Below are 25,380 nucleotides of genomic sequence, written 5' to 3' on the forward strand. Positions count from 1 at the left end.
TGGGGGGGGTGGAAGGCAACAGACACAGCATAACCGAACAATGTGCTAGGGAGCCCCGGCCCTGATCCCCAGGATAGGGGCTGGTGGAGACGCCACAGAAAGAGGAACCCCACACACACTCCGGGAGCACAGGGGCCATGTAAATCCAAGATCACGCCTGGATGGGCCTCTCAGAGTCTCAGGAAACAGGGCAGGAGATTCTCATCAGCTCTACTTGTCAGCAGCGCGGTCCCTGCTTTGCTGGCTCAATTTGCACTAATGGGGTCAGGATTACGGGTTCAATACCTATTTGGCCAATTAGCTCTGCTCCCTTCTCAGCCTCAGACTGAGCTATGACGCTGGACTCTGAGAGAGGAAAGGACTTTGCTGAGGTCACCCGGCAGAACAGGATGAGGGTCAGGAAGGCAAACCCAGCGTGGGAGGGTGGACAGTTACAAGCCGGGGAAGCTTGGGATGACAGGCCCAGGGTTCCGGGCTGGGCTGGCCCTGATGTTACATGAGGACAGGCCACAGCTGCAGAGTCCCTCCTCCTGGACCATATTTCTTCAAAAAGCTGCCAGTGGCATTTAGGAGCCTTGTGGGCTTGAGGGGGAGGGTCTTTCCTGTCCGTGGGGAAGGGGATATCACCTAGTATCCTCTGACAAATCGTAGGTAGGAGAAGCCCATGGCTGGCTTTGGCGTCAAGTGGCCGGGGACTCAGGTTAATCATTGACAGGGGCTGCTCCAGCCTGTGATGGGGAACCGCAGGGTAATTACTTCTGGGCTCCAGGCCACACACTCAGTGACATTATTACAGTGGTAACATCTGCCTTCCGGGTCTAGGATGGCAGAAGAAAGCAGTCTTCTCAGAGGCTGTGCAGCTGGGACTGAGGCCTGGGAGAGCTGGCCTGGGCTGCAAGGACCCAGGGTCAGAGGCCAGAGAGACACAGACAAACTTACCTGCAAATGCACACACACACATACTCAGGCAGCATTGGGGGGCAAGACCCGGGGTCATGGGGTCAGAGTCCTCAAGGGCTAAGCTTCAGGGGTGGAGGTCCAAAAGGGCAGGTTTGGAGTAATCTGCCCCCTTGTCTGACAATACCCAGTCAGGCGTCTCAAGGTCCCAGGCACTCGCCTCCAAGAAAGTGTGCATAATGGGTCTCTCTCTCCTTCAGATCCAGCTCCGCTCTGCTTCCTCCAGGAAGCCTTCCCTAACCATCAGTCCAAATTGGTCTATCTCTTGTCTGCCCTCCTGCAAAGCCGACCAGGGTTATTTCAGCTAAGAGGAGCTGAAATACTACCCTCCTATTTGCCAGACGGGTAGAGATCCCCATTCTCCATGATGGGTGAAAATAATCTTGGACTGGAGCATCTGATCTCCCAGTGGGCACAACCTCCCTTCATTCACCCCTTTCCAAACCCAGAAGACAAGGTATTAGCCAGTCCTGTGTTATGTATTAATTTCTGAAAGCCTCGTTTGTGCAGACATAACATATCCACCCACACGGGTAAATGCTTAGACAGACACAAAATCATCATCAGCCAATTATCAGGCCCCCGCAGCTGCCGAGAGCAGACCTGGAGGTCCCACGGCTTGCTCGGCTATTTGTGGGAGCCCAGAGGTGGGGATGCAGTGGGAAATAGGGTGTGCCTCTACCAAGCCAGCACATCTCTCTGCCCAGCCCGAGCACTACTCTGCAGGAGCCACTAGCTGGCTGCCTGGCTGGGAAGATAGATACAGTTCCAAACAATGAGAGACCACAGCATGGCAGGAGTGGGCACGTGTGAGGTTTGGTGGCTCTGGCTTTGGCAGCGGTAGAACCTTTGAGTATTTATAATTCGTACTTTACCTCCCTGAGAAGACCACAGGCAGCTGGCTCAGATGCTAAGAGGTGTAGGAGCTCTGGGAGCTTAAAAGAAGGGGGGATTTTGGGGGTGGGGTTGGCAGGGCAGAGAATGGAATGGACAACCTGCCCACCCTGTCCCCAGCCCCAGTGTTTCAGGGAGGCACTGAGGTTGGCTCCAAGACTCTGTTCAAGGACTCCAATTCCTCACCTCAGACCAAGGCCTTATCTTGGTCCCAGGCTGAGCCCTGATCCTGGTCGCACACTAAGCCTTAAGCCACAGACTGACTCCACTCTTCACAGACCCCGTGACCATATATTTCTCTGGTGGAGAAGACACAGACACCACTGGCTACTTGTCCCCTTCCCCTTTGAACCCCAAAGACATCAGTGGCATCCAGATGTAGTTCCAAAATCCCAAAGGTCTCCATGTCAGGCTGTGCAGGGGGAGCAGGTGGGCAAGTGTCCCAGTCCAGATCCCCAGGGGCAGCAGCCCCAGGGTGGGGGATTAGGATAGGCATGAGCTTAAATTAAGATGGATCCTGAACATACTCAACAGTCCAAAATTCAGGCATGAGGCTGGGGAGACAAAAAAGCGTCCCAGTGATGAGACCATTCAGAACTCTTCCCTGGACCCCTCTCTGGCTGGGGGTGGGGTAGGCTGTGGAGCCCTAAGACCTCTGAGCCAAAACCCTTCTTGGGTTATGGTTTCATCTCTGACTTGGACTTACTCTATGACCTTGGGCCAGTCACTGTCCGTCTCTGGTCCTCTGCTCCCTACCTATAACATAAAGACTTTAGGCCAGGAGCTTGCTAAGCCCTGTCCAGATCTGGTACTCTGAGGCCTGTTCAATTTCCCATGCCAGCTGAGCTCCTCCACACAGATAATGTGTGCTCAGTATTATCTGCCATGTTTTCATCCTTAGGAGAATGTTTTCTTGAACTACTTTTGTAATTTAGCTTTTAAAAGCTAACATACACACACACACACAGAAAAGAAGGAAGAGAGAAAAGGGACAAGTACAAGTTTTGAGTCCTAGAGAACAGGTTCAAATTCTATTAAAAATTCTGGTGCTTCAGAGCTGTGTGATTTCAAGCAAATCCTTTTTTTTTTCCCCCATCAGAGCCTCAGTTCCCATATCTGTAAGCTGCGGACAATAGAACCTATTTTTCGGGCCACGGTGAAGAATAAGTGAAACATGAGAAATGGAGCTCCTAGCACAGTCTGGCACGTGGCTGTGGTTCGTAAGTGGTGGTTATTGGTCTGTGAGTCCACCTGCCTTCGGTCTCTATTGGTTGGAGTCCAGAGTTGTAAACTCAGAAGCCCGCGGGGTCAGGCAGCGCGCACAAGTGATACGGCTGGGTGCAGGCCAGAGACCACAGGACCGGAGGGGACTGTGGGCACCTGGAGACCAAAAGCCAGGTTAAGGCCTCTGCTGAGCGCCAGTTCCCTGCCGTGGGGTGGGAACGTGGGGCCGGCATTGCCAGTTTCCAATTTTTCAAGAGAAGCTGGGAAGCCAAATCTTTGTCTGACATCCTTCCGTTTTAAACATTGTCTCAGACTTGTTATGACACGCTGTGCTGGCCAAACAGAACACATCTGGGCACTGTATTTGGTCCACAGGATGCTGCTTAGCAACCTCTGGTGTAAGTACTGCTGTCTCATTTTGAGCAGCCTCGGTGACAGGGAGCTCACTACCTCACTGGGCAGACTCTCGCCCCGGCTCTGGGCAAGTGATGATGATACAGAGTGTCTCTGAGTGGCCGCCTAGGCTCCAGGATCACAGATTTCCACGGCCCTGGCAATGCTTTCTTGGTAAAGCCTGGCTGGCAGAGAACATCCTCTCTGAAGCCAAGGCAGTGCCCCTGGCCTCCCTGTGGCCCGCTCTGGCTGGGAAATGTGGATTCTTCAACATCCCCTGGGCCCAAGCAGGACCGCCTGGCCGGCCTCAGTAGCCCTTCTATTAATTAGCAGCTGGCAGCAGCAGCTCTGTGAGAGCCCTTGAGCCAAGGGGTATGTGTGCTGGAGCCGGCTGCCTCCTCAGTTACATGACAAGTCCCCCGGGGGACTGGGGCCAGACCTTCTGCTGTGGGTGAATTCCCCCACGGTGGCCAGTGTTGTGACAGGCACAAGGGCCACTCAGGCTGCAATGACACTTGTCAGCCCTGTCATCTAGATGTAGATGGATGCTTACCAGGCTGGGCAGTGGCAGCGAGAAGTGACAGGCAAGTCCAGCCCAGTGGGGCCGCTAGGCATGGTCTGGGGTGGGGGAAGGGGCATTAAGCTTGAGACCCCCCCTCCGAAGGTGCCAAGGCCACTGCTCTCACTGAATGTGTCTGTCCTCCTCCCAGCCAGCCACCATCAGCTTCCCCTCACACCAGCTCGCCTGCCTGGCACCTCTGGACTCCCTCACTGACAACATCTGTTCCTTCCCAGAAATCTCATTACAACACAGCAGTCACCATACTCCCTGCCCCTTCTCTAGCCGGCCACCCCTCCGGCCCTTTGAAGGGGCAAGAAGCTGTGAAAACAGTGGGACAGGACGGATTAATGAGGGCCCTCGGGCCACCTGGCCTCCTCCTGCTCGCCCCATCCCAACAGCCACTATCCGGGGCCGGCAGTGTCCAGGCAGTGATGCAGGAAGGGAGGGAGGCCGTGGATCTGACATCCCCAAGCCTGTGCCGACCTCTGTGGCTAAGGGCCACTCAACTCAGTTCACAGAACTCACCCTGCTGTGTGTCCTCGAGGCCAAGAGGAGGAGAGTCTCTGGTCTCAAGAAAGTCAGGGAGCCCAGGTTATGCGTGGAACACACGCTCTGAACCTCAGTACTCTCAGCATGGTTCTAGGCGGGGTACCAGCAGCCTCGGTTCACCTGCGCACTTATCAGGATGCAGAAGCTCAGACCCATCCCAGACCTAAAGAGTCAGAATTTGCATTTTAACAGGCCCTTGGTGAGTAGGATGCCAGGATGGCATGAGAAGCGCTGCACTGTGACCGACACAGAGCTCTATGCAAATGCCATGTGATGGGCAAGGAGGGGGAGATGGATGAGGGTGGCCACACTGGGCTGAGAAGGCATCCCAGGAGACCCCAGGGCCCTCAGCCTGGGAGAGGAGGGCACATGGAAGGCAGGGGGCCCAGCATTGTGTGAGACAGCCCACTTGACTGCCCCAAAGCCTGGCGCTCACAGCAGCCAAGGGAACAAATGGGGCGGGGCCGGGCAGGAGAAAGGCCCCCGGCCTCATCTTGCAGCAGCTGGACAGGGAATTGAAGCCTTGCAATGGGGAGAACCCAGAGGGTCCTGGTCCCCCGGCCCCACTGGGTTTCTGTGCACCCGACATCCCGGGAGCACCTTGGCCCTGCGCTGGATGCTGGCCTTTGCAGCACATCCTCCACCTGCCCGAGTCTTAGCAGGTGGAGCACGTCCTCGTCACTGGAGAATCCTGCTGCCCACTGAGCCAGCTGACAGCACCACCCAGGCAGCTCACCTTGGAATTCCCCTCTGCACCAACGCCCTTCCCCCTCCCCTAGCGCCACAGCAGCCTGCAGTGTCTTTCCTGGCTTTCCACACTGATAGCAGAAGCACAGTCCTGGACAAGACCCCCCAGGAAGGCCCCAGAACGCCCCAGGCCCAGCATCCTGCTCCTGCCTGCTTCCTCCTCACTACTGACCTGAACAACCCTTCCCATGGTGAAAGGGAGAGAGACAGGCAGAGCACTGAGGAGGCAGACAAATCACTCGTCCCCCAGCAGGGCACCTTTCCTCCTAAAGCATCTCGTCTGCCCCGTTTTCATTTGCATGCTGCAGGCCACGGGCAGCCCAAGCCTCAGGTTACAGAGGGCCCCAGCAAAGGCTCTGGGAGGCCAGCCTCTGCCCCTCCCAGGCCAACACTCTCTTTGGGGCTGGCCCAGAGTGGGGTTCACAACCTAGATGGTTTTCAACTTAGGAGGGGTCCATAGACCCCAGAAATTCAGAGTGTGCATATCAAGTGTGTCTGGATACGTGTGTCTTTCTGGATAGAAACTCTATAGTTTCCAGCAGGTTCTCAGTTCTCTGATGCAGATCCAGAACCACTGGCCTGAACCAAGGACAGAGGCCCATCTGGTCTGCTCAGATCTAAGGGAAGGAAGCAGTGTGGCCAGGGTGGCGGGGGTCACTTCCACATTTCTGTTCTCTCACAGTTCACCTTACCTCCACCGGGTGACCACAGCTGGACAATGGGTGTCTGGCTTGGCAGACACCAATTTTCTGGATGGGAAAACTGAGCTGCAGGGAAGGCTCATATCCCAAGCAGGCGCCCCTAGCAGACAAGGCTAGGAAGTGACATGAGGTGGGCGGTGGCAGTTCCTGGGCCATGGAGCAGCACAGAAAGTCAGTTTTAGGCCAACCCGGGGACCTACCAGCCATTGGCCCAGTTTATGTGGTTTTGGACCCAGCTGTTTCTGCCCCTGGCAGAAGGACCCTCCAGAGCCTGCTCTTTCCTTCCTTCCTTTATAGCTTCAGAAAGCTTAGGCGAGGAGATGGAATGGGCAGGGGGATGAGAAGAGTCAAGCTTCTGCCTGTCTCCACTCTCAAGGCCAAGCTGGAGTCTGGGGCATAGGAGTAGCCCTCGAACTGACGTCCTACATAGGGACTTCCCTCCAGTCCCCAAGGCCACACGCACAGCCCCAAGATATCTGCTCAGACACCTAGAGGTCACATACTCAGGACAACCCCCTGAGACTGACACTTGAAAGCCTGACTAGTTTCTGGGAACAAAACCAGGTACGTCTTCACTGGGGCAAGGGGGGCTGTCTCCCCACTCCTTTCCTCTCCTCTTGGGAAAACAAGATCACACAGATACTATTTTTTATTTGTTCCAGTTCCCCACCACCAAGCTCAGCTTCCAAGACATGGTTCACGTGGAAGGAAGGACCCACCCAGGACCCAAGGGCCAACCAGCCTTGGGCAGGAGCCTGGGGAGCAAAGTCCTGAGGGGCTGCATGTTCTGGTCTCTTCCCTTACCAAACCCTAAATATGGGTTCAAAAGGCAAATGCGGAGTAGAAGGGGAGAGGAAGTGAGACAAGCGTGTAGAGACTGGAGGAGTCATGCGGGTAGCCAGGACACGGTATGTGTGCATGTAGTGGGTGATGTGCAGAAGCAGAGGCAACCAAGAAAAGCCTGTTATCTACAGGCCCCAAGTTATGTAGGCCCTTCAGAGCGTAGCCAAGTCCAGCCCCTGGAAAAGGCACCCAACTTTTCTCCCCCAGGAAGAGGAGATGCCGGAAGCAGACTGTGACAGCAAGCCCTGAACTCCAAACCACAAACTCAATCTATCGTGGTTTGCTGGAGATTCTTTATTAAACCAATTCTGTTGGATCAATGCTTCCTGCCCGTCAAAATGATCGATAAATCCTCAACGGGCCTGAACAATGCTCACAGAGGCTCTTGTGAAGCCTGAGCTGGACACTGGGGATTGGCTCCACATAGAGGCCCAAGGCCAGTGGCTGAAACTCAAGGGACTGAGGCTTAGGGTGCTGGGTTGGCTGGGGCGGGTGGGGCAGGGTGGTGAGTGAGGCTGGGTTGAGTTGGTGGGTGTTCTCAGCCTGGAAGACTTGGCCATAGTCCTTGTCTCTTTGACCTTGTGAAGATGAGACCAGCTGCTTTGGTCTAGAGGCATGATCACAACCCTTCCACACACACACACAGATAGTTTTTCTTGGACTTCTTCTCTTGCACCGCACCTAGCATCAGGCTGCACACAGAAGGTGTATGCTTGCTGCTCCCAATTCCTGTAGCTTGTTGCACAAACCCAAATTCAAAGCCCAGTCTGACCCTTCTTTGGTTGCCCATTTATCAATCCCATTGCAGCCACACCTCCCTATCCCTACCACCCTCTTCTCCGCCATGTCCCAGGTGGCCTGTGGTTAGTAGGAGATTCTGCAGCAAGGGGACTGCAGACAGACATGCCAAGATAAGCAGAGTTCGATCAGGAAGGCAGGGGAGGTTGGATAGATGCAGTCAGCCCGGCCCCACCCCTTCAGCATCCCGGGTAAGGGGCAACTGGGAGGGTAAAAGTCAGCTCCCAGAAGGTGCTCCATTAATGCCTGTTGTAAGCAGAAGCTAGGCATACCTGGGGTTGGTCCCTAGCAGTCTCCCATCCCAGGCAATGAGGCTGGTGGTGAGAACTCTGAACAGAGGCTTTCAGACAACAAAGCCAGCAGGGAGCCAAGCAAGGGAAGGGAGGTTGATATTGACATGGCCTACCTGCCAGCACCACCAGGGAGTTCAGAGACAGGAGGAGCCCAGGATACCACCCCCCAAGCCCCGCCTTAAGGGGGAATGCAGGAGACAACAGCACCTTCCCACACCTCCCCTAGCTCAGGCTGGGATCCTCAGGCTCCAGTACTGACTGAGGGGAGGCCACACTTTAGGAAACTGGTATAGGGAAGCAGCCACAGTTCCTCATGGGAGGGTCTCCCATCAGCTCACAAATTAGCTCATTGAGGACTGTAGCTGTTTGTTTAGTCTGTCCTCTGGATGCCCATGCCCTCTGGGAACAGGAATCTTGGATATTAGAGTTAGGTAGAGCGATCCCTCAAAATAGGAAAAGGTAGGGGCCCTCCATTCACCACCTATTTTAAGCCGTTGAGTGTTGCCTGACTGGTCATTCCTAGCATAAGAAATCTCTCTCATTGGATGGAAAACGGCTTTGCTCTCATTACAAACCTAGCTTCCCTGGAGTTTGCAAAGAGGGCTCTGCGTTGGCAAAATGTTCATTTATATTGGCAGACGAGCAGGGAAGGCAGGGAAGAGAGCTAAATAGGGGGCAGGGCCCCAAGAGAGAGAGGGAGAGAGGGAGAGAGGGAGAGAGGGAGGGAGAGAGGGAGAGAATGAATTAAACCCACCTCAAAAGAGTGAACGTTTTCGACACTCACTTCAATGCTGTGCATCAGGAAAGCCCAGGGAGGCCCCAACATCTTGATGAGGGTAGGGGCATCGCTGATTCTAACTTCAGAGAAAATCATCAATCTCTCTTTTTGCACAGTACCCCCTCAGGCCCAGAGTGGCATCTACTCTGGTGATGAGGAGGGGGCGGGGTTCCTCTCCCTGACTGGTAGTTAGACCGTTTGGGGAACCATAGCTGACCCATGAAAGACCTAGCAGATGCTGGTGCTTGGACCACTGGGGTGAGAATGGGGCACGGGGCAACTGCTCATCAGTCAGGGCACCAGGCATCTTCACTGACCACGACAAGCAAGGTCATGCTGCCCTGCTCATCTGGATGCCAGCTGCCCAGGGTGCCTGTTCCTGGCCCACTACTTGGCATGGGGGGCTGGGCCCAGGGCTAAGGTGGGTGCAGAAGGCTTTTACCCTGGACCTGAGGCCCCAGTGACCTCAGTCTCCCTGGAGCTCCTCCCCAGTTGCAGCTTCCCAGGACAACAGAAGGCAGATAATAATGCCTGGGGTCAGCGCCCAAGGAGCTGGCCCAGCTGCCAAAAGGTCAGTCTCTGTCTTCCGGGCCCTGCTCTGCAGGCTGAAAGACCTGGAGCAGCCTTGGGGATGTCCACCCCGACTCTGCAGCCCAGAAGAGGGAGGCGGGATGTGGGGCTTAAGGTGGCAGAGCCTCATCGTGGCTGCGGGCAGGGCTAGGCCAGGCTCAGAACACCTTTTCAGCTTGCCTCTAATGCGGCCGAGACCGGGAAAGGATGAGGTTAGGAGGCTGGAGCACAGAGGAAAGTTCTCAGCGCGGTGCAAGAGGAGGTCTGGGGGTGTCTCGGAGCCTCGAGGCGCCCCAAGCTCTCAGCGCGAGGAAGGAAAGTTAACTCCGGCTGAGAGGCAGGGCCGAGAAGACAAGCATGCCTGCGACCGCTCAGAGAACCCATCGGACCGTCGCCGGGGCCCCTTACCTGAAGTCGCTGTAGGGGTGGATAATCCAAAACCCGGCCGACTTAACCCTCTCCTGCTCGCGTTCTACCGCCTTCTGGCTGCCGAACATTCTCAGGGAGAATTTGTTGACCCCGGGCTGGAGCATGGCCCCGAACTGGCGCTGCATAAAGCCGGCCTGGCCCAGGCGCACCTCGGCCTCAGGGAGGATCTGGTCTCCAGCGGCCGCGCCTCCCTCCACTTTGATCGCGGTGTCCACCGAGGTCTGCTCGCAGGAGGCGGGGACCGGCTGCGGCGGCTGCTGGGGCGGCGGCGGCGGCGGCGAGGCTGCAGGTTGCGCCGAGGCGCCGGAGCGCTCGGGTTCGGCCGCCAGGCCTGGGGGCGTCCTGTCCTCACCGGGGGACGCGTCGCCCTCGGCGATGAGCCGCCGCTCCTCCGCGGAGTCATGCAGGTGCCCGTGACTGCTGCCGCCCCCCGCTCCCGCGCCGCCGCCGCCCCGGCTGCCGAGCGATGCCAGGCTCCCGCGGAAGCGCCTGCAGTCGCCGTTCGTGCTGGACTTGCCCGCGCCGCGGGCTGACCCCTCGCCGTCTGCCGCCCCGTGGGCCGCGCCCCGGGGCTCCGTGCCGCCCGCGGCAGCCGAGGGTGAAGGCGAAGGCAGCGGCCGCAGCCGGATGCTCCTGCGGCTGGGGTCCTGGCGGCCCCCAGCCCCCTCCTCCTCGGCGTCCTCTTCCTCGTCCATGATCCACGCCTTGGCCCCCACCTGCTGCGGAAGGCTGTAGAGTCGCTTGCGCATGGACGGCGGCAGCTTGTCCATGGCTCCAGGGGCCGGGGCGCGAACCGGGCCGGGGGCAGGGGCGCGGGTGCGGTGCCGCGGACCGGCTCCAGCTCCTCCCGCCGGTCAGTCCGCCCGCAGGGACGCGTCCTTCGCCGCCGGCGCCAGTCGCCTCAGGCGCCCATGCTAGGCAGGCTGTGAGCAGCGGGGAGGCTCCCTGTCCGGCTTCGGGTCCCGGGGCTCTCCGCGCTGCGCCTCCTCCCGGGTCCGGCTGAGCGCGGGGACCCCGCTCTCCCTCCCTCCCTCCCTCACTCCCGCGGTCAGGGGCGCGGCGCGCGGCCGGGCTCCAGGCGCCCCGCCCCCGCGGGGAACAATGGGCGCGGGTTGAAACGGCGCTGCAGCCGCGGCGCTCGGAAAACCGCTCCGGAGCGCAGAGCGCACGGCCAGCGCTCCTCTGGGGCGTGTGTCCCGCGGGCAGGCGGGCTGTCTGTCTGTTCCGCCGCCCGGGCTTTGTGGCCAGCTGCTGCTCGCGAGCTCGCCTCGCTTCCTCTGGCCGAGCCCGGCCAGCACGTCCCGGGGCTCCCGCTGCAGCCAAGCGGAGCCCAGCGGCCCGCCGGGCTTACATCAGCGGCCGCCTCCCCCGGAGCGCCCTCCGGCAGCCCTCGGCTCCCGCGCCCCGGAATATTCATGAAGCCGCCGCAGCTCGCGGGTTGCCATAGGAGCGGCTCCCGCAGCCCGGCCTGCCTACCTGGGCTTCTTAAAGGGGCAGTGGCGCGCGGGCCAGGGGCCGGGAGGGGGGCGGAGGCGGGCCCGGCGGGGGGAGCAGGGTGGACCCTTGCCGGACCTTAGGGGTTGAGGTGAGAGACGACCTTAATCCTCAGCCCTCGAGTATCTTTCCTTGGCCTAAGGCTGGGAGCGCGCCCAAGCCCAGGGCTCGGGCTTGGGTTGCTAATTCCCCACCCCAAGATAGGGGGGTGGGGCCGGGTTTCCCGGTCTCTCCTTCTCTGAGCTCCGGGCTCGCCTCTCCCCCGCGGTTATGCTTTTCAGCTGGGTCTCCGACCCTCCTCCGGGGAGGCGGGCCGTCTGTTTGCGGAGTCCCGGGCCTTCCCGCAGCGCGCCTGGAGAGGGGGTTTCCGGGAAATGCACTGCGTCGGGGCTGCTCCCGGGGTTTTCCTGTGACACGGGCGGGGGCGAATCCCCCGCTGGTCTTTCCCCTGCGGAACCTCGCGGCGACCCGGCCAGGAGGGCGTGGGGGAAACTCCAGGAGGCACAGGGCGCGCGGGTGCGACCCAAACCCTTCGAGGTAAGACTTCGAGGAAATGCGCCTGCAGCAGTCACGGATGCGGGGTCGGATCACGCACTCCGGGGTGCTTCCGATGCGGGTTTCCGAGACTAGCTGGCTGCAGCGGGGAGCCAGCAAGCGGGCTCTCCTGGGCGACCTGGCATTCCGGGACTAGCTGTGGACCTCCTTCTCCCTGGGTTCTCCTGCAAATTGTGGCACCCCAACGCTAGGGGAGTTCCTTCTCCACCCAGGCCCCCTACCCCTGAGCAGCTGCACAGCCCCCACTCCCTTTGAGTCCGCTCCCCACCCCCACCCCCAGGCCCGCCGGCGATCCAGCTGTGCAGTCTCTCCCTGCTTATCTCTCTCCGTGCAGTCTCCGGGCTTATGGACAAATCCCACTAGCTCTGCCAGAGATACAGCGGTACTCCTCTCCAGCACTCTAAGAGACACCCTGACCCCCATCCTCACAAGCCGGGCTGGCCAGACCCTCCCCCCCGGGGTTGGGGGCTGCCGAGATGGCCCAGGGGTTACTTAGACCCTGTCAGGGCCAACGCGCCAGATTAGCTCAGAGATGAGATGGGAAGGGGTTGGCTGGAGAAGGCTGGAGTTCCTGTTAATGCTGAAGTGGATTCTCAGCACTGACAGGGGGAAGACAAAAAGGTCCCCCAGCCCTGCCACCTCTCTAAAGAATAACAGCAAGGTTTTCTTCAAAGAATTTTTAATTCTCATTCTTAGCCCACTTGTGACCATCTCTCGCACCCCATTCAGAGCAGAAATTTTCTGCAATCTTGCAGAAGCTTTTCTGCTCTCCACCCACTGGACTACAGGACTTCCCAGGGGGAGAGGGAATGACTAGGGTGATGACATCACTGCTTGCTGGCATTTCTACTTTTGAGCGGTTCTGAGCTGACAGTTCTCTGCACAGATGCTGGGAGGCCTAATCCCTGAATGTCCTTGGGTCTCCTTGAGGAGGAGTGTTTTTATCCAGTGGTGAGCCCTGCCTGCCCTGGTGTGCCATTTAACTCACTTCTTTGGGTATCTGTGTCAGCCAGGAGTTAGGCTGCCTTACCCCAGCTTTAGGAAGTCAACCCAAACCAGCTCCCCAGTGACCCATGGCAGGGACGTCTCCTCATCTAGGAACCCCCTTCCTGACCACCCAAATCTTGGCCATGTCCCTGCTTTGGGGTCCCATGGCCCAGGAGCTCCCATCAGCCTGACTATTGATTACACAGTGCAGTCCGTGTCCCCTTCAGGACTGAGCTCCCTAGGGGGAGGACAGGTCAGACTCATCTCAGGGAACTCAGCACCAATTCAGAGTGGTGGTGGTGGTGGAGGGGGCAGAGAACAGATCCATAATATCAACTCAACACATGAGTGAGGGACCCTGGAAGTTAGTTAATGTCACTGAAGGGGCTCTGTGTAGTACATGGTGGATTCAATCAGGGTTCTGCTTCCTGGCACACTGGTGTCACAGGCTGGCCAGGAGTCAGGGCCCCTTAATTCTTCCCCATCTAGCACCTCCCCTCCCCTCAATTTAATTAATACCACCCATTTAGGACTATCTAGGACCACCCTATGGCACCCCTACTCCAGTACTCTTGCCTGGAAAATCCCATGGATGGAGGAGCCTGGTAGGCTGCAGTCCATGGGGTCGCTAAGAGTCAGATACATGGTCCGACTTTTCACTTTCATGCATTGGAGAAGGAAATGGCAACCCACTCCAGTGTTCTTGCCTGGAGAATCCCAGGGACCGGGGAGCCTGGTGGGCTGCCGTCTATGGGGTTGCACAGAGTTGGACACGACTGAAGTGACTTAGCAGCAGGACCACCCTTGGGTGAAGAAATGACTGTTTATTAAAGCAGGTTCATGGAAAGCCCTTGTGAAGCCTGGTCTCCTTTCTGTGAAAACTGTGATAGAGGGTAGCTGTGGCATGCCAGCAATCTGAGGGAATTAGGAGGGGAGACCCAGGTCTTGCCCTTGATGGGCTCAATGTTGGGGAGAATCTACATTCATGTTCAAGAAAGAGGAGAAAACGCAAGACAGAAAAGAAGTGTGTGCTAAATCATGCCTTGACCAATGAGATTTTGAGGAGGGGTACTTCACTGAGGCTTGGGGGTAGCTAGGGAGCACTTCCTGGAGGAGGTGTCAGATTTGGTGAGAGACCATGTATCCAGCGCTTTACAGCTTACACTTCATTTACTAAACCATATGAAATTTTTGTGGGCCAAATATGGTCAAAACTTTCCAGTTTCACAAAGCTCAGCCTAACATTCGTACTCCCATTTGCAACCCAGAAAACTAAAGCACAGAGACTTAAGTGACTTGCTAAACATCCCACAGCAAGAATATGATGGAACTGGAGCCCCACCTAGGGCTCTACAGGTCAGCCTCTTCTCTGCTGACCAGGTGACTCACACAGATGGGGTGGGGGCAGGCCCAGGTACAGGAGGGAGAGGCAGTTCTGAGTCTAGTGTGGCTAAAGCAGAGAGCAAGTGAAGAATGGAGCCCCCATGTCTGTAGTCTCCCCCCTGCTTCACTCAGGTCTCACACACTCTCCTTTCCAGCACTGCCGAGAAAGCCTGACATCTGCTCTGCACTGATCTGGTAACATAATACACAAGATCTGGGGAACCCAGCAAGGGGAAGGCCCTACTCTGGACTGAAATAAGGAGGAGATCTGTGACTCTCCGCTGCAGTGGAGAACTGAGTACCTCTGGGAAACAGATGTGTACCCTGCCAGGCTGCAGGGGGCCTGGGTATTCCCGGAATGCAAACCCAGAAAAGATGTGGGTCCAAGAAAGCATGGGCTGGGGAGAATAGACTTCCTTCCCTGGGGGGAATGCTGAATATCAGAAGACCTGCTGGTGATAGGGTGGGGATGTAGCTGACTATTACATACCAATCTCAGATCACTGCCACAGCAGTGGCAATCTGCATGGGCAGAGGGGAATGGAAAATTCTGGAAGTTTATTTGCTCACGGTCTGAGGGCATTGCTCTTGCTTAAAGGGGCAAGTCTGGGATAGGGCAGTGGCTCCCACACTGTGTAATGCCAAGGTTTTGGCCAGTTCTGCTTGAAATTTAACCAGAAAAAGAGAGAACAATGTAGGATTTTTAGGGTAAGGTTGCCAACGTCCTTTCTTAGAAAGCTGTCTTTATCCTACTGTTATATCCTTGTTGCATCTTCTGTGTTAAAATGCCCTTTTATGAAATCATAGTGCTGAGAGAGGGTATTTTTCATGTCCTTGGCTAAATAAAAAGTTGGCATAGGATTTTGTGTTTGTTCCCCGGAATCATTTTTGAAATGTTATTCGTCTGTGGATTCCAAAAGTCTGGGAGCCCCTGCTATAAACAATGGAGCGTGAGACCGGAAAACAGAAGCTGTGGAATGAAAGACTGTCATTTACTGCCCTGTACTCCTCAGTCTTCCTTGTGTGTAAGATGGGTTTAATGATCTGTACCACCTGGGACTTCCCTGGTGGTTCAGTGCTTAAGACTCTGCACTTCCACGGCAGAGGGCACAGGTTCAGTGTCTGGTCAGGGAATTACGATCCTGCATGCTGCATGGCATGGCCAAAAAGGAGGGAAAAAAAAAATGATGTGACTCTCCTAAATTATTTTGAAGACTACATGAGAAAACAAATGCAGTGGGCATGGTTTCTCAAGTGTGGTCTGTTCTTAATAAACATTGAGTGATGGAATGTTGAATGAAACCTGTTAGCCAACAGAGGGGGAGACACTTGGCCTTTGGAATTCAATTTAGGTCATCTTAAAAATTGCTATTGGGATGAAAGGGATGTCTTGCTATACAGATTGCTTTTTCCGAATTCTCCATCCTTGATATATCCTGGCCAGGTGTCCAGAAGGCAGGCTTCCTTCTCTCTGGGGTAGGCACTTTTTTAAGTGGGATCAGAGGGAACTGACTCAGAAGTCACACCCTTGAGCCAGTGCTCGAGACCATGCCCCCAATACATGTACAACTTCATCTTCCTGTTTATCATAGATACCATTCTGCCTGTGCCCCTTCTGCTCTCCTCTGAAGCAGGTCTGCACTGTGGGTTGGATCAGAGATGTATCCACTTCCTACTGAGAGTCCTGATCTGGGAACTAGGCCCCCAAGAACCCATTATATTCCTTCAGGTTTCCTATCTTCAGGCTTCCTGATGAAGAAATGGGAAGGGGTTGGGCGGGGGGATAGGACACACAGGGAGCTGGCCAATAGGTTGTACATGTATGGAGAGAACAAGTCAATCACCCAGTCTTGACCAAGCCCTTGGGTGTCCACCCCTGACCACAGCCACAACATGGATGGAGGCCAAGAAGGCAGAAAGATTCTCTAGCTTAGGCAGTTCCTAGTCTGGTTGAAGCAGAGAAAGGCTATCACCCCCAGAGGTTTGCAATCAAGGATCAGAGTAAGTGGTTCAGAAGCTCAGAGCAATGGTGCTCCTGAGCATGTATGGTCCAGGTAGGCTTCCTGGAGGAGGTGGAAAGTAAACCAAGTTTTCTAGTAGGATTTTCTACTGGTGTATTTCCCCTAAGAAAGGGGGAAATAGTATGTGGAGCAGCCTGGTAGGGGTGAGGCCTCTCTCAGTGGGGTAAACGAGGCAGGGCTAAAGATCTAGTTTAAGGGGTCACTACCTGTTATCCTAAGCTTGTCTTAGAAGAAAGTCTGCTGTCCCCATAGAAAAAGGGTATTAGTCCTTCCAATCCCCTCTTCCCAACAACCTCCCCCAGGAGCCCCCATGTCCACCCTTTCTCAGTGATGTTAAGGCACTTGTGAAAGATAGCCTCCTGCCAAGTTCAACTTCGTATTGGCCTTGCCAACTGCTTTCTTCTCAACTCTGCCTGCTTTCTGTAGGATCTGGGAGTGTGGACTATTCAATTGTCCTCTTCTCCACCCCCGCCTCTGTGCAGGACCCCACCTGGGAGTGCCCGGTGCCCAGCTGAGCCCAGAGGCCTTTCATCTGCAGGCCAGCCCCAGCTCCTTATCCTGCACTCCCAGCTGTTCCCCCAGTACTCTGCCAGAGCCCTGGCCGGGACACCAGGCCCCTCTGCTCCCAGGGAGGCAGAAGAAAGATGTGCTGACAGCTCAGCCAGGCCTGGACTGTGTCTCTGTGTCCTGCTGGGGCTCCAGGGCGTCTGGGCCACCTGGACTCAGAGCCAGGCTGGAAAGTGAGGCATTTGGGGTGGGGGGAGGCCCCCGAGGTGCCGGCGGAGCCGAGCTGCCAAGAAGTAAGTACTAGAGACTCCTCTGCCCTATGTCTGGAATTCACAATCTATCAGGGCTGAAGTGAGTTTAGACAGGAGCCATGGGGGTGGTTTCAGCAGCCCGGGCAGGAGGTGTCAGGGAGGGAAGGAAGAGACAGGATGGCCTGGGAGAGGGGGAAGAGTATGGGCAAATGGGGAAAGATGGAAGGGGTAGTGAGGAGAGCTGGGAAGGTGGCGCTCACCCGGGAACATGAGGTGGCCCAGGGAGTGGGCTCATCGCCCCCCACAAGCACTGGGCTCCCCACTGCCAAGCTCTGCTCGTGCCATCCTCCCTGACATGCCCTCTGTCCCCTCCCCATGCCTCTGCATGTTCTCCTCCCAATTTCACGTCACTCCTTTCATTTGTTCGGTCACCCGCCGGTTTATTTATCTAGCCCAATGTAGAGAACTTCCTACATGATGCTAGAAGGTCCAGCGCCTGAACTCCAGGCACCTCAGCTGTGGAAGGAATAAGACAGATACAGAAACTCCCATCTGGAAGCCAGGGACAGGGGTCATGTGATGTGGACAAGTGGCTGGAGAGCAGAGGAAGGAGGGGGAAGGGCATAGAGGAGGGGAACAGGGCAGGCAGTCAGGTTTGAATTGGTCTCTGAAGAAGGCATGTGTGGTTTGGAAGAGTGGAGGCAGAGTGGTGGGCGCACCAGGCACTGGACCTAGTGCACTGGGCTGGGTCTGGAAGACCTCAGCCCTGGCGTCGGGGAGCAGTGAGCAGCCACGGTGGGTTCATTCTGGAGGCAAACGGAAGCGACTGGAACCAGTTCAAGACAAGCCAGGACTTTGGGTGTGACCTTCAAGTTGTGCCTGGGAGCCCAGCCGTGTGCTCAGCTCTGCAGTGAGGGAATGAGAAAAGAATCAGACACAGTCTTTGCTCTTGGAAGCTCATAGTGGGATTGCAGAGACTGAAGGAAAACCACAAAACCATTTAGTCATCTTCCCAGAGACAGAGTCATGGACCCCCCTCCCACCCCTGGGTGCGGGGAATGTGCCACAGCCAGGGCCAGGAGGCTGGTGGGGAGATCTGCTCTCCAGCTTCCTGCAAAGCACATCTTTTGTATGAGCCCCACGGCCCAACCTCCCTCCCACAAACCCTGCACATCAGGATAACCTGCTATTACATGAGCCTTCTGCTGGACGCCTTCCAGGGAGAGACAGTTCCGCTGTGTAATGAAAGCTGTGCCCCACAGACTACCCTGCAGGGTCTAGAGCGGAGTCAGAGTCAGGGAGAGGGTGATGGAGACTGTGACAGAGACTGATGGGGGCTATCATAGACACTGTGAGAAGACTACGACAGAGACTATGACAGCGGCTGTGACTGGGGTTGTGACAGAGGCTGTAATAGAGACTATGACAGCGGCCGTGACAGAGACTATGACAAAAGGTGTAATAGAGACTATGACGGGCTGTGACAGGGGCTATGACATAAAGTGTAATAGAGACTGACAGAGGTATGACACAAGATGTAATAGAGACTATGACAGGGCTGTGACAGAGACTATGACACAAGGTGTAATAGAGACTATGACAGGGCTGTGACAGAGACTATGACACAAGATGTAATAGAGACAATGACAGGGCTGTGACAGAGGCTATGACACAAGATGTAATAGAGACAATGACAGGGCTGTGACAGAGGCTATGACACAAGGGGTAATAGAGACTATGACAGGGCTGTGACAGAGGCTATGACACAAGGTGTAGTAGAGACTATGACAGGGCTGTGACAGGCTACGACACAAGGTGTAGTAGAGACAATGACAGGGCTGTGACAGAGACTATGACACAAGGTGTAATAGAGATAATGACAGGGCTGTGACAGAGGCTATGACACAAGATGTAATAGAGACTATGACAGGGCTGTGACAGAGACTATGACACAAGATGTAATAGAGATTATGACAGGGCTGTGACAGAGACTATGACACAAGATGTAATAGAGACTATGACAGGGCTGTGACAGAGACTATGACACAAGGTGTAATAGAGACTATGACAGGGCTGTGACAGAGACTATGACACAAGATGTAATAGAGACTATGACAGGGCTGTGACAGAGACTATGACACAAGATGTAATAGAGACTATGACAGGGCTGTGACAGAGACTATGACACAAGGTGTAATAGAGACTATGACAGGGCTGTGACAGAGACTATGACACAAGATGTAATAGAGACTATGACAGGGCTGTGACAGAGACTATGACACAAGGTGTAATAGAGACTATGACAGGGCTGTGACAGAGACTATGACACAAGATGTAATAGAGACTATGACAGGGCTGTGACAGAGGCTATGACACAAGGTGTAGTAGAGACAATGACAGAGGCTGTGACAGAGGCTATGACACAAAGTGTAATAGAGACAATGACAGAGGCTGTGACAGAGGCTATGACACAAGGTGTAGTAGAGACAATGACAGGGCTGTGACAGAGGCTATGACACAAGGTGTAGTAGAGACAATGACAGAGGCTGTGACAGAGGCTATGACACAAAGTGTAATAGAGACAATGACAGGGCTGTGACAGAGGCTATGACACAAGGTGTAGTAGAGACAATGACAGAGGCTGTGACAGAGGCTATGACACAAGGTGTAGTAGAGACTATGACAGAGGCTGTGACAGAGGCTATGACACAAGGTGTAATAGAGACAATGACAGAGGCTGTGACACAGACTATGACACAAGGTGTAGTAGAGACAATGACAGAGGCTGTGACAGAGGCTATGACACAAGGTGTAATAGAGATTATGAAGGGACTGTGACAGGGGCTATGACAGAAGCTGTGACAGAGACTGATGGGGCTGTGACAGAAACTATGACAAAGGCTGTAATAGAGACTGTGGCAGGGCTATGACAGGGGCTGTGACAGAGACTATGACAAAGTCTATGATAGGAGTTGTGCCAGGACCTGTGATAGAGACTTTGTGACAGGGACTTTGATGGGCTGTGCAAGGGCTGTCACAGAGGCTGTGACAGAATTTGGACAGGGATTGTAATGGGCTGTGTCAGAGGCTGTGACAGAGGCAGTAACAGAGGCCCTGACAAGGGACTGTAACAGGAGCTATGAGAGAGGCTGTGATAGAGATTGCGTCGGGGCTGTGATAGACACTGTAACGGAAACTATGACGGAGGCTGTGAGGCTGACAGGAACTATGACAGATGCTGTGGTAGAGGCTGTGACAGGACTGTGATGGAGACTGTGTCAAAGGCTGTGACACCGTGACAGATGTTGTGACAGGGTCTGACACAGGAACTGTGACAGGGACTGGGCCGGGGCTGAGATGGAAGTGTGACTAAGTCTGGAGCCACAGTCAGAGTTGGGACAACAGTTCCTGGAGCCCAGGCCCACACTCCCACGGCCGACGGCGCAGTTGGCGGTGACAGCAGCAACACTGCAAACACACAGGCCCAGCCAGGCCCAGGCGTCTGTGGAGCCGCCAACAGGCTGAAGCTGCCACAGGAAGAGCGCGAGAGGGAGGTGAGCGAGGCCGATTTCCACCAACTCTTCTGAGCATTCCTGTTCGTCCTTCCAGGGGCAAGTTTCTGGGTTGCAGTTTCCTTACTATGCCTGCCTTGGGGAGAGTCAGATCACAGGGTGAGACAGGGGATAATGTGGACTGACCGCTGGGCCCTGCGAGACTTCGAGTTAGTGCAAGGGGTCCCTGAATCTCCATGGCCTCTCCAGGCACAGCCTGCTGACTGAATAAGAAATGTGCCTTCCATGGATATGAACAACCATTTCTCCCGTGTGTGGGTGCTAGTGTGATGAGTAAAACAGAAATGTGTTTTAAAGCATAACTGAATTCATAGTCATGATAACTAACATTTAAGGAGTGCCAGGCGCTGCGCCAGATACTTAGCATGGATTAGCTTGTGTAATCCTTGCTAGATCCCTGCCAGGTAAGGTGAATTATCCCCATTTTACAGATGATTAAACTGAGGCTGGAGAGGATGACTGAGTTGCCCACATTCCCATGGATGGAGGAAGAGCCAGGGTTTGCAGGCAGTTACGTCTGACCCAGTCTCTTACCCTCGCCTACCACTGCCAGTGTTCTCCATTGCAGCTGTTCCCATGTCAGATATATTTTGAGGTTTCAAAGTCAGAATTTTTTTTCAGTGAAAAAGAGGCCCCTGTACTCCAACTGGACTTACTGGGAAGCATTCCTCCAGTCCATGGGCATTTTGGAGACTCATCTCCTCTCTGCCACTCCTTGTGACGGTGGTTTAGTTGCTAAGTCATGTCCAACAATTGTGACTCCATGCACTGCAGACCATCAGGCTCCTCTGTCCCTGAGATTTCTCAGGCAAGAATACTGGAGTGGCTTGCCATTTTCTTCTCTAGGGGATCTTCCTGAACCAGGAATTGAACCCAGGTCTGCAGCATTGCAGGGGATTGGTGATGAGCAGGACATGATTTCTGTTCAAGGAGAGCACAGAATAACGCTTCCAAGGCTGTGGTGGTCATTGCAGCTCTTGGTCAGGCTCTCACTGACCAACGTGGGTCATACATTTCTAGACAAGGAGTCACTGTCCTGTCTTGCTGTGCTAACTCTGCAATCTGTTCTGATGGCCCCTTGTCTCAACACCCTTCTGGAGTCATGTTCAGAAGGGAATTCTCGGCCAGGTCCCTTGAGAATACAGATCTTTTCACAGAGACCACCCTACTCTGCTGTCCTTGAGGGATGGATCACAGACCGCCCCCAGCCCGAGGTCAGGGGTGGTGACATGGCTAGTCCCTTTTGCTTCTCCCAGACCACTGCACCTCTACCATCCATAACACTCTACCCGCCTGCTCCTCTGAAGCTTGCAAGCCGCAAGCTCTCATGGCTGTCACCAGGGTCATTCCCACCTGGCTTCCTACCCACCTGGAGAGGGCTCCACATGAACCATGGCCCTGACTCTGGATGTTCAGAGCCCTTCTCAATTTCAGTCACCCACTCCATGCTATCACTTAGCACTGCTCCACCTTCTGCAATCTGAAGTTCAGGCTCCCCAGTCTGACCTCAGCCTCCGCTCCTTCCACCTTCTCTGGATCTTCCCTTTACACCTGCTCTTTGATGGTACAGTGAGCTCTGTCCACATCCCACGTGAAGGAAGCCTCATCCCTTCCTTCCCCAGCTTCGACTTCAAGACCCACCAACCACCTCAGCCTTCACCTCCAGTGCCCTCTGCTCTCTTGTTCCAGCCTCACAATCTTTTTTGATTGTCAAATTGGAAACACCAGCCCTGGGTCAGTGCAGCCACCCACCTTCTCTGAGGTTCTGGGCTACAGCAGCCCTGCCAAGATGGCCAGGGAAAAAGCCCCACAGCCACCCAACTTTGTTCTTGCTCAAGTTCATTGTCTAGTTGCCTCAGTGCGATGCGCCTGGCAACCCCATTGTGTTTTCCTATCTGCCTTGTCTTCATCCATCAGTTACTAGTTCCCCACAGTGTTCAACCTCTTCCTGCAGGATCCTTCCCACCCACATTTAAACCTAAGCACATCTTTTCTTTCCAAAAAAGGTCCTCCCTGAACTCCACTGTCACTTTCTGTCCTGTCCCTAATCTTCTTAAAGGGTGATCTTCACTTGCCTTCCTTTCTCAACTGCCACTCATGCCAGGCAAGTTTGGCCTTGGAGTACAAAATTAAGCAGGGCAAAGGCTAACAGAGTTTGGTCAAGAGAATGTGCATTGGTCATAGCAAACATTCTTTTCCAACAACATAAGAGATGACTCTACACATGGACATCACCAAATGGTCAATACTGAAATCAGATTGATTATATTCTTTGTAGCCAAAGATGGAGAAGCTCTATACAGCCAGCAAAAACAAGACTTGGATCTGGCAGTAGCTCAGATCATGAGCTCCATATTGCAAAATTCAGGCATAAATTGAAGAAAGTAGGAAAAACCACTAGGCTATTCAGGTAGACCTAAGCCAAATCCCTTACGTCTATATAGTGGAGGTGATGAATAGATTCAGGGGATTAGATCTGGTAGACAGAATGCCTGAAGAGCTATGGACGGAGATTCATAACATTGTACAGGAGGCAGTGACCAAAATTATTCCAAAGAGAAATAAATGCAAGAAGGCAAAGTGGTTGTCTGAGGAAGCTTTACAAATTGCTGAGGGAAGAAGAGAAGCAAAAGGGAAGGGAGAAAGGGAAAGATATACCCATCTGAATGCAGAGTTCCGGAGAATAGCAAGAGACTAGAGGTCTCTTCAATAAAATTGGAGATATCAAGGGAGAATTTCATGCAAGGATGTGCACAATAAAGAACAGAAGTGGTAAGGACCTAAGAGAAGCAGAAGAGATTAAGAAGAGGTGGCAAGAATGCACAAAAGAACTATATGAAAAAGATCTTAATGACCTGGATAACCACAATGGTGTGGTCACTTACCTAGAGCCAGACATCCTGGAATATGAAGTCAAATGAGGCTTAAGAAGTATCACTACGAACAAGCCTAGTGGAAGTGATAGAATTCTAGCTGAGGTATTTCCAATCCTAAAAAGTGCTGTTAGAGTGTTGCACTCAATATGCCAGAAAATTTGGAAACCTCAGCAGTGGCCACAGGGCTGGAAAAGGTCAGTTTTTATTCCAATCCCAAAGAAGAGCAATGCCAAAGAATGTTCGAACTACCATACAATTGTGCTCATTTCACATGCTAGCAAAGTAATGCTCAAAATCTTTCAAACTAGGCTTCAGCAGTTAACGAACCGAGAACTTCCACATGTACAAGCTGGGTTTCAAAGAGGCAGAGGAACCAGAGATCAAATTGCCAACATCCCCTGGATCATAGAGGAAGCAAAGGAATTTCAGATAAGCATCTACTTCTGCTTCATTGACTATACTAAAGCCTTTAACTGTGTGGATCGTGAGAAACTGGAAAATTCTTAAAGAGATGGAAATACCAGACCACCTTACGTGTCTCCTGAGAAACCTGAATGCAGGCCAAAAAGTAACAGTTAGAACCTTACATGGAACAACTGACTGGTTCCAAACTGGGAGAGGAGTGTGTTGCTGCTGCTGCTAAGTCCCTTCAGTTGTGTCCGACTCTGTGCGACCCCATAGACGGCAGCCCACCAAGCTCCCCCATCCCTGGGATTCTCCAGGCAAGAACACTGGAGTGGGTTGCCATTTCCTTCTCCAATGCATGAAAGTGAAAAGTGAAAGTGAAGTCGCTCAGTCAAGTCCGACCCTCAGTGACCCCATAGCCTGCAGCCTACCAGGCTCCTCCATCCATGGGATTTTCCAGGCAAGAGTCCTGGAGTGGGGTGCCATTGCCTTCTCCAAAGGAGTATGTTAAAGCTGTGTATTGTCACCCTGCTTATTTAACTTCTATGTGGACTACATCATGAGAAATGCTGGGCTGGATGAAGCACAAGCTAGAATCAAGATTCCTGGGAGAAATATCAACAACCTCAGATAGACAGATGACACTACCCTAAAGGCAGAAAGTGAAGAGAAACTAAAGAGCCTCTTGATGAAGATGAAAGAGAAGAGTGAAAAAGCTGGCTTAAAACTCAACATTCAAAAACACTAAGATCATGGCATCTGGTCCCATCACTTCATGGCAAATAGAAGGGGAAAAAGTGGAAGCAGTGACAAATTTTATTTTCTTATGCTCCAAAATCACTGCAACCTCGAAATTAAAAGGCGCTTGTTCCTTGGAAGGAAAGCTATGACAAACCTAGACGCATATGAAAAAGCAGAGATGTCTCTTAGCTGATAAAGGTCCATATAGTCAAAGCTATGGTTTTTCCAGCAGTCATGTACAGATGTGAGAGTTGGAGAACTGAAGAATTGATACTTTTGATTTGTGGTGCTGGAGAAGACTCTTGAGAGTCCCTTGGGCTGCAAGAAAATCAAACCAGTTAGTCCTAAAGGAAATCAACCCTGAGTATTCATTAGGAGGACTGATGCTGAAGCTCCAATATTTGGCCACCTGATATGAAGAGCTGACTCATTAGAAAAGACCCTGATGCTGGGAAAGATTGAGGGCAGGAGGAGAAGGGAGTGATAGAGGATGAGCTGGTTAGAAAACATCACCGACTCAATGGATGTGAAGTTTTGCAAACTCCAGGAGATAGTGAGGGACTGGGGAGCCTGACATGCTGCAGTCAACGGGGTCACAAAGAGTCAGAAAGGACTGAGCGACTCAACAACAGCAACTACTACTCTTTCCTTAGCCCACAGACTGGGCTTCACTACACATTGTGTCTTCAGCAAGGCCAAATCCACCCTTCATTCCTGTTCCTATGTGGCCCCTGAGCATCGTGTGATGCTGCTGACCACACGTCCTCCCCCATTCTCCTCTGTTGACTTCAGAAATACATATTCTTCTGATTTTCTTTCTATACCTCTGGCCAGTCCTTGATTTCCCTTG

The 25,380-nt window shown here is 53.9% G+C and overlaps 2 protein-coding genes across 4 annotated transcripts in view; one reads left to right on the plus strand and one right to left on the minus strand.

Annotated features, from left to right (window-relative positions):
* The window catches only part of HCN4 (hyperpolarization activated cyclic nucleotide gated potassium channel 4), a 43,369-nt gene extending 32,619 nt beyond the window's left edge, over positions 1 to 10,750 (minus strand). Inside the window, exon 1 of the mRNA XM_061430310.1 lies at positions 9,718 to 10,750. Within this exon, the coding sequence (XP_061286294.1) occupies positions 9,718 to 10,508 (791 nt within the window). The 5' untranslated portion in view covers positions 10,509 to 10,750. The remainder of the gene's footprint in view (positions 1 to 9,717) is intronic.
* A 709-nt stretch (positions 10,751 to 11,459) lies between these two features.
* Positions 11,460 to 25,380, plus strand: part of REC114 (REC114 meiotic recombination protein) — a 184,611-nt gene continuing 170,690 nt past the window's right edge. Inside the window, exon 1 of one of the 3 annotated variants that reach the window (XM_061430307.1) lies at positions 11,460 to 11,769. In XM_061430307.1, the coding sequence (XP_061286291.1) occupies positions 11,503 to 11,769 (267 nt within the window). In that variant the 5' untranslated portion in view covers positions 11,460 to 11,502. The remainder of the gene's footprint in view (positions 11,770 to 25,380) is intronic. The other 2 variants (XM_061430305.1, XM_061430306.1) reach the window with 2 other exon arrangements.

Source organism: Bos javanicus, chromosome 10, assembly GCF_032452875.1.
Source record: "Bos javanicus breed banteng chromosome 10, ARS-OSU_banteng_1.0, whole genome shotgun sequence".
Classification (NCBI taxonomy): domain Eukaryota; kingdom Metazoa; phylum Chordata; class Mammalia; order Artiodactyla; family Bovidae; genus Bos; species Bos javanicus.